This window comes from Typopeltis vanoorti, chromosome 11 (genome assembly GCF_054136105.1).
Source record: "Typopeltis vanoorti isolate ZY-2024b chromosome 11, IOZ_Tvanoo_1.0, whole genome shotgun sequence".
Taxonomy (NCBI): domain Eukaryota; kingdom Metazoa; phylum Arthropoda; class Arachnida; order Uropygi; family Thelyphonidae; genus Typopeltis; species Typopeltis vanoorti.
Genome location: NC_143559.1, coordinates 93,581,198 through 93,594,594, shown reverse-complemented (window position 1 = coordinate 93,594,594; position 13,397 = coordinate 93,581,198). Strand labels below are relative to the sequence as shown.

The 13,397-nt window shown below is 34.5% G+C and overlaps 1 protein-coding gene across 1 annotated transcript in view; it reads right to left on the bottom strand.

Moving 5' to 3' along the window:
• Positions 1-5,867, bottom strand: part of LOC150101856 (neuronal acetylcholine receptor subunit alpha-7-like) — a 167,066-nt gene extending 161,199 nt beyond the window's left edge. Inside the window, exon 1 of the mRNA XM_090399916.1 lies at positions 5,828-5,867. Within this exon, the coding sequence (XP_090256042.1) occupies positions 5,828-5,867 (40 nt within the window). The remainder of the gene's footprint in view (positions 1-5,827) is intronic.
• Between the last annotated feature and the right edge of the window lie 7,530 nt (positions 5,868-13,397).

Below are 13,397 nucleotides of genomic sequence, written 5' to 3'. Positions count from 1 at the left end.
AATATCTTTTTTTTTTTTTTTTTATGACAATGTGCATTTTATATGCTGCGGATAGTACTTCAGCTCTCTACCAGCTGTGGGTTCGATATAGCTGCGGGCACAGTTGCTTTAAAATGTTACATATAAGGAGATGAATTTTATCGCCAGGTGTGAGACTACCATCCTACTTTTTAGGTAGGGTCTGCTCTAGGCACAAGCAAAGCAAGTGTATGGAAAGAATTTCAATCTCAAAACAGTCCAAACAAACCAAAGCTATGACGTTTTGGTTTAATTCAGATTAATTTTTCCCTTTTACTTTTCCCTTTACTACTGCTAGTAGTAATAATAACAATAAAATTAAGAAGTTTACACATTCCCTATTACGCTTAAACCTTTCATTTGCACTTGTTTCTGCTAATGATTTTCAAACTCCCGGTCTAATGGACAGCTAAGTCATCCATTGTGTTTTTAATTTCGATAAGGAAATAAAAAACCACACCACTTATTGCTTCTTTTAATTAAACACAAGCTAAATGAAGAAATGTGTGTTTCATTAATTTACTTTTTTGTTTGTTTGTTTCACTTAAAAGTTAATGATATCATAACTGAAACACAGACACACACGCGTTCTGGTGTATAATAGGGAATCAACTCCAGATGACTTTTACTTCTAATGCTTTAGTATGCTGGCCTGGTTGGCCGAGTGGTTAGCGCATCCGCTCTCCGAATCCCGCCTAGGGCATGGATCTTTGTGATACCCTCCCAACGCTCTGTGGGGAGGGTATCTGCGACCATACCACTTCTTCTTCTAGTATAGTAACTTCAGTTGGCCCCTTGCCGAGGGACCGTAATCAATGGACAAATAGTAAAGCGGCACCCATAGCAGTGTACTGTTTTTTTTTTGGGGGGGGGATGTAACCCAATCCAGGCACCAGTTAAAGGAGGGAAAAAACTTTTCATTTTTATTGTAGTTGATATCTGGTTAATAAATCTTCTGTAACATACTTCGTGATGACAACATTCCTTGGTTAGATCCGAGTTCGAGTCCCATCTTGAAAAGGATTATTATTAATGAGTTTTTAAATGTATCTCTGTTAGTGGGTTTCATACAACAGGTGGTAGTGTTTTTCTTAAGGAAAACTTCTACCTCCCCTCACGAAACACAATTAACCAACAAGAAGTTCTAAACGAATGATCGTCCGTCATCTAAAGATTTTCACACACATTCAAACCCAAAGCTTATTTGTTGCAGAGCATAGACGCGACTGTAATATTCGCCAATTCGGCAGTTGTATCTGTTAATGTGTGCTAACTAATGATTAAGAATTAAATTTCTGACATTCCAGGTTGTAAGATTACATCATCTTCCTAAGGTTGCATTTTACATTTCATATCCGTAATTTTTATCATGCGTATACTTACAGTTGGCTTTTTATGTATCACAAGGAATAGGACGCAGGAAGGTTTCAAAAGTTCTCTGCTATCAAATTGCTTTTTTTATTATATACATTATCTTCATTATATCAAGATATAATGAAATGCTGTTTCATCATTAATGTTTTTACTTTTGTTATTATACACCTATGGATAAAGAACTCATCAATAAACTGATTGAGCTGCTACACCATTAATAATAGCATAACAGGAGTAGAAATGTTTTGATTATTAATAATCAAATTTTTCTTTGAACTAACCGTGTGGTGACCAGGATAAGAATAGCTCCACTGTAGCTCATGCACGTCGTACGAGGCGACTAAAATGGGTACCCAGGACGGTAATGGATGGCAATGCTGTAGCCAATGAAGTTTTAATTGAGCCTCGGCTATTGCTTTTACCCAGCCATGACTAGAGCTTATAGCACAATAACACCCCATCCACATATTTTCTTCAATTAGATGAAGGGATAAAGAGTCGAGGACACAGTATATCTCCAAAAAAAAAAAAAAATTGACCTCCCCGTGTGGTGGTCGGAATAAGAATAGCCCTACTGTAGCCCATGCACGTCGTACGAGGCGACTAAAATGAGTATTGGATGGCAATGCTGTAGCCAATGAAGTTTTAACTGAGGCTAGGCTATTGCTTTCACCCTCCTGCCATGATCAGAGCTTATAACGCTCTATTACCCCATCAATACATTTTCTTCTACAGATAACGGGGGATATGAAAAGCATTCTTGCTTCACCTATCTAGCAAAAAAAAAATCCATTTGTACCAATGATCAACAGCGGAAGCAAGCTGGATGTACGTAACAACCTACTTATATATAAGATGGTAATACGCCCAGTTATCACTTATAAGTGTTTAGCTTGGAGCCATACCTCGAATACAAATATTCAAAAACTGCAGAGGATACAGAAACAAATGCCTGAGGATGATTCTGGATGCCAGTGGTTCATAAGAAACTCCCGGATAACAAAGAAGTCAACATTCCTTATATTTCCTCCCTTCTCCACGATCTAGCAGAAAAGTTCTTCATCAAAGTAAGTAATCATTCAAACCTGCTGAACAAACAAGCTTCGGACTACAATGAAGCGCAATACTACAAATATAAAAGACCCAAATCAATCTTACGCTCAACTGAATGCAGCTAATCTCAATGCCCTCACAGGGAGAGCTTAGAGCTCAGTAAACTTCCACTCAAAGAACCTCCCTCACAGACAATGGGGAATGTGAAAAGCATTAGTGCTTCACCCATCAAACCAGCAATGTTCTGCGTTCTGCGAATCGAATTGTACGATGCAGTTATATTTCTGTCGTAACTAAAAATTTTTAAAGCTACATACACACAAGAATAAGCCGTATAAATCTGATCATCTGTAATTAGAATTCCCAGATAATACGAGGTGTATGCTATCGTGTCACTCAATTCCTGCTTTGTTAATTAAAACGAACAATTACAGTTAACAAGGAACAACTGAATTTATTTTTTTAAATTGGTGGTGTAAAATTCAATTTACGTAAAATGATAGGCACAACTTCCTAGTTCGGAAAAATGTTGAATTCTGAGTTTGTATTAAAATGTATCTTAGCTAATATACCAAAACAATCTGAAAGTGCATTTAAATCCATAAGCATAAAATGGTTTAAGAACAGTGTTCTGTATCTAATTATAAATATTCTAATACATATATATATATATAAATATTAAACGTGTTTTCACCTTGATCTTACTGAACACAGTGCTTGATTTGATATTCTACGGAATTCATTTGTAAAACTACACTTTTTGTTAAACTAACATATACAGAGATAACACACAATATATGCTTTGTTCGTTCAACTCATTCAAATGTTTTATGCATGAGATCTTCTACACAGCTAGAAGAATATTTATATGAAGCCTGTAGCAAATATACAGTTCTTACAATTACACTTTGTTGTCACCTATTTTGCAATACCATAAGGACGCAATGTTCATGCATAGTAAAGAAGTTGACAGATGAAGCATTAAATTTAAATAAAGGACATTATATTTACATCGGGAAGACGTACACAACTTAGGAAATTAAGGACAACCAGTGAATCCTATTGTAGTCCAACTTTAAGTTCATACGAAGAGAAAGGAGGAAGGTTTTAGCTTTGACAAAAATTAATGGGAAACCTGAATTATGGATGTGCAAGCGCTAGTTGTTACAAACAGCATAACTTTTACTTTAAAGATGCGAAGGTTCATGAATTATTCTAATGAGAATGTAATGAAAAGATTATAAAATCAGCAATCGATTTTTCCCAGCTCATAAGCGTGTGATATGATCAGGAAATTAAAACACATTTCCAAAGGATGTTGCTAAGAAAGGTGGGCATTCATTTGAAAATGTGTCATTTAGTATAGGAGGACATTCGACTGGTGTGTGTGTATATCACCACATTTAGTGCCTTAATTTAAATAAAATAGTGATACTCATAATAATAAGTGGTAACATAAAAATGACCTTAACTACATTTGGTAGTAGTTTGACCAGCTTAATATAAATGTGGGTAATTCATCAGGTTTATGTTATTGCCACTCCAGGCGGACCAAAGCCTAGTAGACCCTCGATCCTTGTAGAAAGCTAATAATAATAATAATAGTTTTGAAATATAATTTACTATTTTGCCTTATTTCGCGGACATCCGAGATGGCTTCTATGCACAAAAAGTTCCTAACGTGCATTAAAATGGAGATCATGGATCCATCCTTATTTTTGGCCAAACTTAAAAAAGTTTCGAAATTTACTAGGTGCTTATGAGAATATAACGTTCGGCACTGGAGTGGCCTTGGCTTGCAATACTAGTAGCCAGGATATTCGCCTTAGATTAGGTTTCACTGGCCTGACAGCTGTTTCGACTCATAATCTAGTCCATTTTAATATTTTATTTATGCAAGTAGTGAAGCCTTTGGGAATACTTCGGTATTCCCTCATTTACGTGTTCTGATAGAATGTTTTTTATCTTGCTCGCGTGCATCTGCAAACTTATAAGTCGATTACTCATCCAACGACACTATTTGATATAAATATTCGATCAGATAGGTGAGTTAATCCATAGCATTCTGGGGTAATATGAATTTTTTTTTTTTTTTTTTTTTTTGGAAACTTCGATTTTTCATCATGCATCAGGCAAATTGGCCTGCGAATACACATGCTTTAAGATAGAAATATTATTAGGCGGTAGATGGCGTTAGGGTAGATAATGAATACTGCCGTTGTGTATAGATGGAGCGGTGCGCCTCCCGCGTTGAATTCTTGGAAGTATCAGGTAATAATAGTACTACTATTACTACTACTACTACTACTAATAATAATAATAATAAATTGCTTGAGGGAGTCTCCAACTATAGACTGAAACGTTTAGAATATGTATTTTGGGATACATTTCGTTTACTGATTTTCAAATCTGTACCAAATCTCAGATCTAAAGAATGACAAGTCCACTGTGTACACTCTCCCCTCCTTCCAATAGCATTATTCATATTTAGTAATATATAAATTCAGCTTGTCCTACAAGATAAGCGTCACCTAGCCCTCGTCAGTTGCAAGAAGTTTGTTTCATATTAGAAATGCGTATTCTAGTTTTGCATTAAAATTTCCCTCGTTTCCAAACTGTTTTTGTTTTAGTTTTGCAGCAAGCAGTTCTCACCGAATCTAAGATAAAGCCACGTGCACAATCTGTACCTGAAGGCAACAGATACTTTATGTTCTTCATTCCTGTGCTTATCGATCTGGTCATTAATGCCCCAACTTTAACATCCGTCTTTTTTTTTTTCCTTTTTCTTTTTCAGAAAAAGAAAGAATGAAAAACAAGTACCTTATTCGCTGAATTATTCTACTTCACTATCATCTCGTATTTAAAGAACTTTTATTCTTGTTGTAGATGGCTCTTCAGGTCATGAAAGTTTACACAAAATGCCAGTGGAAAAAAAAATGCAAACTGTAAAGTTAAACGTTGATTTTGAAATTCGAACATGAATTCTTTGCGAAAGAAATTCGTCATTCCACACACACACACACACACACGCATACTACCCTTGGGTGGGTGGGGGGGATGGAAGAGAGAAAGCACCAGAGAGCACCTATCGAAGTTCGATTTTTCTTAATGGCTTTCTTTAGGAAGTAAAACCCATTAGGAGCTAAGAGGGCATGTGACGTATTCTGAGTGGTGGTTGTCATGGAGACAGGTAGCAAATTTGGTAGTGTAAAATTTCAAACCAGTAGAGAATAAAAACGAAATAAATTCTAATTCAAAAAAAAAAAAAAAGCAAGCCAATGGTTGAGATAAAAGTCAGAAAATCATCTTATTCTTCTTCAAGCAACTCTCTTCAAAATCTTCTTACTCTTTGCTGACACTAATGATATTTAACCGCACTTACTTTCATATTCTGCTAAGAAACTAAACAGATCTTCAGGCATTTCGCATACACCAAGGAATTTAGATGTCAGAAAACTTCTTTACATGTAAGGTTGTTTGACACGGCAGAAGACTTGGTATAAGGGGGAAGATGAAGCATACCGATCACCTAAAGTTTCAAAAGACGAAACTAATAAAGATAAATTTTATCCTTCCTCCCACCTACTTCCTGTTTTTTGATGTTTACTCTGCTTTCTTCCTGATTTCTTGCTGACGTTGTAGAACTCACAAAACTAGTAAACCTACTGAAAAGCGACTTACACACTCGACTTCTTACCATAACTAAGCCACTTGTCCTCTAAACGTTTCCTCGTTCGTTGCCAGAGGACAAGCCATTGTCGGATGTCTTCTGATGAATGACAACATCAACCGAAGCATCTTGTCACGACTGCCTTTGAGAAGCAAACATAAAAACAAATCGTAATTCTTTGGCTTCTGTTTGCTCCACAGCCCACCATGTGAAAGTCTAAACAGAACGGTTTTCCTTCAGATAATACTACGAAAAGACTTCCATATCCTTAAAGTTTTTATTGGCCTGACTCTGTACATTTTCTTCAGAGTATGTGTTTGTTTGGTCCAATGAGGAATCTTAGTTTTGTGTGTTTTATTCCGTGAACACTTCCTAATAAAGACGCATGAATAATTTCCTCAAACAGTTTACTAATACGAAAATATTTATCTCAAAATAGTGCAGTAGCACTATTTGAAAATGAACTCTATTTGTAAAAGCACACTTTATGGTTAGCCATGGAATCGGAACGAGATTGCTGCATTCTTTTTTGATTCAAATGTAAGCGACATTTTTTTTTATTAATTAATTATTTATATTTGCTTTTCATGGGTTGAATCTAAAATCTAAAATAGCCTCCAACGCAAAGTTCAGTCGCGACTAATTATACTAGTAACTAGTAACATTACTGGCTTAACGGGTGAAGCAAAAGCTTTTCATATTCCCGGCTATCTTAACAGAGACTGTGAGTGGAAAGAGTTTATGAGCTATATTGCTCGCCCTGATTGGGCTAGGAGATTAATCCTCAGTGAGGGGGTTTAGGATGGCTTTAGGTCTTTTGTGCTTAGAATAGTCCGTTGCATCATAGTCAGCGGCCAGTTTGATCAGTCTGTTAGGATGCACACTTGCCTTTGAAAAGAATTTGGTTGCTATAGTCCGCATGAAGGTGTAAATATAGGGGACCTCCGTGTCGCGGTGCAGTTGGACAGTTCGGATGAACCATGGAGCGCCCAGGATCATTCTAAGACACTTGTTCTGAATGCGTTGTAATTTAATGATATTTGAGTTTGAAGTATGGCTCCAGGCCGGTGAGGCATAAGTGAGTATTGGACGAACCATCAGTTTGTATATGAGATATGAGAAGTTTGATTCTGGTGCTCAGTTTGCTGTTTCTGTTTATTAGCGGATAGAGCTGGGCTATGGTTTTGGATGTGTTTGCACAGAGAGTCTTGATATGGGAGTTGAAAGTCAGTTTACTGTCCATTACTACACCAAGGTACTTGATCTCTGTTTTCCACTGAATTTTTGTGTTAAATTATCTTATATGACATAAAATATAATTGTATCTTAACATAAAAAATTATTGGTGTATTTGTCTCTATATGGATAGATTAAATTATTTTCATTATTCTAATTTATTATTAAAACTAAAACAAAGTAAAATAGAAATATTTTATTTTATTAGAATAAATTTATTACTGCTATTAAAATAATAAATAATCATCGATCTTATTTAGATCCTATAGTTATCAAATTTATGAAGTATGGTATTATTGCAATACTTCCTCTTCTTATATCTTATATACATAAGGAAACGTCCCTATAGGGATTGAAATGCTTTTTAGCAAAGAAAGAAGAAAGGAAAATAAAGAAAGAAAGAAAAAAATCTATCCTGAACAATAGGATCGTGTTGCTCTTTAATACATATGTAGACTTACTACACACACGCATAATCGAAGAGTAGATGATCGACAGTGTGTTGAACGTATGGACAACAAATGCAGAATGGTGATTCCAGAATACTGAATCTGTGTAGGTAGTGATCGTGATATACTATGAAAGAACAATCGTTGGTTCCTTTTGTTTTGCTCTCGTCAATGTATATGTATATATATATTAACGAGGATTACACTCGTTACTTTCGTGTGTATGTGTGCGCGCGCTCAACTGTCTTATTCTAATTCACAGTGCGTGATCGTATTGTAATCCCCAGTCTGTGCAAACTGGGGCGTTTTAAAATTTTAGGATCAATGTAAATTCCAATTCAGTGTGTCTTAGAATTCTTCGCTTTCACCTTTTACAACAGGTTTAATCTTCGACACCGTTCGGAGAAGATTACAACAGAAATGCACTTCAAACATTAATTCCTGATCAACCAGATTATTCAACGAAGTTCAGCAGGGTAATTGCCTCCAGATATAAACGAAAAAAAAAAAAAAAAGTGAAAATTCTAATTATTTTGTTCGCCGGCTCAATGTCTTTTTCTTGAAAGATTAAAGGGTGCAATCTATGTGCTCCTGAATTTTAAGTGATTTTCAATTCTGCCCTTGTAATTTTAAAGATAAAAAAAAAAAAAGAAAAACAGGAATTGTTAACAATCACTTTAAGTCTGCTTTCGTTCCGCCTTAGCATGATTTCAAGTGAGTTTATAGTTGTTGGTAGTTTTTACATAATTGCTTATTCAACTTATTCCTGTAAAAATAAATCTAACTCCACATGGTACTATGCAAACGTGTAATTATCCATCTATTTAATTATGCGAATTTGTAATTATCTATCAATTGTTTCTCAACGATTGTCAAAATATTGAATGTATTTTGTATGTTAGTAGTAGGGGAGCCACTAGTGACCAGATCAAGATCAAGATAAGATAAGGAATCGTGACGTGATTGGTTGATGACGTCATTGTGGGCGTGGCTTGATGGGTGTGTAATGTTTGGAATTTTTCTGTGGGCAAGTGTGTCACTGGCTTCTGTTGTTGTGTTTTGGTTCGCGTATGGGATTATGGGTGATGATAGATAAGGATTCGTGTTGTGATTGGTGGTGCACTAGTGACCAGATGAAGATCAAGATAAGATAAGGAATGGTGAGGTGGGTGTGTGTTGTTATGAGATGTAGATAAGTGCCGTCATTTGTTATTTGTAAATAAATGTCGTCATTTGTTATTTGTAAATAAGTGACGTTGTTGTTTTGAATGGAAAAGGGAGATATATTAGAGATAAGGATTCGTGTTGTGATTGGTGGTGCACTAGTGACCAGATCAAGATCAAGATAAGATAAGGAATCGTGACGTGAATGTTTGTTGTTATGAGATGTAGATAAGTGACGTCATTTGTTAGTTGTAAATAAGTGACGTTATTGTTTTGAATGGAAAGGGAAATATTAGTGTATAAGTAATCGTGTTGTCATTGGTGGACACTTCTGACCAGATCAAGATCAAGATAAGATAAGGAATCGTGACGCGAATGTTTGTTGTTATTGAGTTTGGAATTTCGCTGGGCCCCCCTTCTGTCAGAAATATCACGTGGTATGATGGGTGATATTTAGAGATAAGAATCGTGACGTTATGTCTATGTGCGGTATTTTGGTTTGGCTATGGAATTGTGGGCTATGTTTTGAGATAAGATATCTTTGAATTTTCCCAGGGTGACACACATCCGTCATTGTCGTCTATGGGAATTCTTAGCGTATGTCGTGATGGCGGGTGTGATTAGATTTTTCTGAATAATTAATTATATACTGGTGTCACTCAAACATACGTTTTTTTTTTTTTTTATTTTATTTTCCAATACATTTGGGGTATTTGTTTCCTGTTAAAGGGTGGGTATTCTTAGAGTAAGTCGTGATGGCGGCAGTCTTTCGAGCTTTTCTGAATAATTAATTATATACTGATGTCACTCAAACACACATACTTTTTTTTTTCCATACCTCATCTGTATTTTCTTCTATATACATATTCTAATCAAGTTCATATTTTATTCATAATTCATCTGGATATTTTGATTTGTCTAAAAGTAAGATCTTAAAGTTCAATAAATAAATAAATAAACAAATCGTGTGTGTATTCACGGTTATTTCAAAAGTGTTCTTACTTAAACATACATACATAACACATCAAAGACACTGTTTGTTCTTTTAAGTTTACATATTTATTTCACAGATATTATTTACATTGCAATATGCAAGAAATAGGAATTGAATTTACATATATCACCAATGCAAATGGTGTTTTTCATGGCGTAACTTTTCTTTCACATACACTTTAGACATGAAAACTCACTAATGTGTCCATGTTGGTACTCTAATATACCCTGTGATTATTCTTATGAAAAAAAAAAAAAAAAAAAAAAAAAAAAAACGTTCAGTTTTAGAATTACGTTTACTAAAAACATACGACCACTGATTATTGTATTACAATTATCAATTGTTATGTTTAAGTTAAAATTCACTTACATTTCTTTCCAGAATGAGAACATATTAGTACTATCTAGGTTTCTGAATATTCCAAATTGTTGATTTTTAACATATATTCACAGCAAGAACACAAACACAACTCTGAAATCCATTTGACTTTTTCATTATAGGTTTTACTTTTTAAAATTCAGTTAACTACATATTATAACCAGAATAACTGAGTAAAATAAATAAATAAATTGTGTGTGAATTATTTTCCCACACTGTTAATTTTCATTAAACTTATCTGTAGATAACTGAGTGACTCATTTCCAGTCAGCCAGTCATCGTTCTTTTCTTACCCGTATATAGCGCTTACTTCAAAGGTAAAATATTTCCAGGGTAGTGTATTAGTCAAGCTTTCATGTGAGTAATGTTTACAATAGTGTTAGGTAGCAAAGATTTGTAAATGACCTCATGTGATCTTTGAGACCTGACTTGTTCCCATCACATCCTATCCTACAAATATTGCACTCCAGCTTAATGTTGTGACTAAGTGTTTTCGAGGTGATACCCTACTGATGGGTAGCAAAGGTTCGTAATTTGACCTTGAGTGATTGTTGAGAACTAAATTATTCATTGTCACATGTTGTGATTATTGGTTTTCCATTGGTTCTGATTTTTTATAAATAGACTAATGGGGTGGGTGGGTGGTTCCATTTGAGTTTCTAGTAGTAACTTTCTAGTAGTATTTGGTTGTATTCCTTTGAGTTTCTAGTATTGGTAATTTGGTATGCATTCAGAAGATTGTAGTTTGAAAATGAGTTTTTCTGGAGAAAAGGTAAGTTAATTTTGTCATTTTATAGTAATGTCATTTGAATTTTAGTGACTACATTAGCGAATTTTGTCTATAAAGTTATAAGGTGGTTTTTGCAATGGAAAAATAAAAATCATGTTTATGTTATTCAATCTGTTTTGTTTTTAGTGAAATCCCATAAGTCATTATATATATATATATATATATATATATATATATATATAATTTTTTTTCTTTTTTTTTTTTCCATAAGAATAATCACAGGGTATATTAGAGTACCAACATGGACACATTAGTGAGTTTTCATGTCTAAAGTGTATGTGAAAGAAAAGTTACGCCATGAAAAACACCATTTGCATTGGTGATATATGTAAATTCAATTCCTATTTCTTGCATATTGCAATGTAAATAATATCTGTGAAATAAATATGTAAACTTAAAAGAACAAACAGTGTCTTTGATGTGTTATGTATGTATGTTTAAGTAAGAACACTTTTGAAATAACCGTGAATACACACACGATTTGTTTATTTATTTATTTATTGAACTTTAAGATCTTACTTTTAGACAAATCAAAATATCCAGATGAATTATGAATAAAATATGAACTTGATTAGAATATGTATATAGAAGAAAATACAGATGAGGTATGGAAAAAAAAAAAGTATGTGTGTTTGAGTGACATCAGTATATAATTAATTATTCAGAAAAGCTCAAAAGACTGCCGCCATCACGACTTACTCTAAGAATACCCACCCTTTAACAGGAAACAAATACCCCAAATGTATTGGAAAATAAAATAAAAAAAAAAAAAAAAAAAACGTATGTTTGAGTGACACCAGTATATAATTAATTATTCAGAAAAATCTAATCACACCCGCCATCACGACATACGCTAAGAATTCCCATAGACGACAATGACGGATGTGTGTCACCCTGGGAAAATTCAAAGATATCTTATCTCAAAACATAGCCCACAATTCCATAGCCAAACCAAAATACCGCACAAAGACATAACGTCACGATTCTTATCTCTAAATATCACCCATCATACCACGTGATATTTCTGACAGAAGGGGGGCCCAGCGAAATTCCAAACTCAACAACAAACATTCGCGTCACGATTCCTTATCTTATCTTGATCTTGATCTGGTCAGAAGTGTCCACCAATGACAACACGATTACTTATACACTAATATTTCCCTTTCCATTCAAAACAATAACGTCACTTATTTACAACTAACAAATGACGTCACTTGTCTACATCTCATAACAACAAACATTCACGTCACGATTCCTTATCTTATCTTGATCTTGATCTGGTCACTAGTGCACCACCAATCACAACACGAATCCTTATCTCTAATATATCTCCCTTTTCCATTCAAAACAACAACGTCACTTATTTACAAATAACAAATGACGACATTTATTTACAAATAACAAATGACGTCACTTATCTACATCTCATAACAACACACACCCACCTCACCATTCCTTATCTTATCTTGATCTTCATCTGGTCACTAGTGCACCACCAATCACAACACGAATCCTTATCTATCATCACCCATAATCCCATACGCGAACCAAAACACAACAACAGAAGCCAGTGACACACTTGCCCACAGAAAAATTCCAAACATTACACACCCATCAAGCCACGCCCACAATGACGTCATCAACCAATCACGTCACGATTCCTTATCTTATCTTGATCTTGATCTGGTCACTAGTGGCTCCCCTACTACTTATGTTTCGTATTTTGTAAATTCACGTGCTTTCTAAGCAAGAAAAATTAAAAATATTTTGTATTTTTCATAAATTCACACGCTTTCCATTTGTCATTGCTTTTGAAGTTTGAGTACTTTATGGTTAAGCCATATTTTTTAAGAGTCTAAGCTAATGTTGCGGTGATTTCCTGAAGATCTGATTTGTTTTCTACTAGCTAATGTTGATCTCCTAGTGGAAAACATTTATATTTTTGCAGGCTTTCTGTAGATGAATCAAATTATGGCACATTCTTATGTTTTACGTATTTTTCTTCTATGATATGGAGCGTAAATATATGGTTAATTGTACTCCTGTTCTTTCTAAATCCAGCATGGAAGTCTGAAAAATTGAAATCCATCTTTAGTTCAATCCTTGAGAATAAGATAAATACCCAAATTTTTATCCATTTCTAAAGAAAGTATCTAATCGCAATAAATTCTCATTTTGCTACCACAATAAGTCGAAATCTAAACAGCACAACACTACTGTTGTGATGATTAAAGCAATGGGCTTTTCATATTATGGGTAGTTTATGAGCTT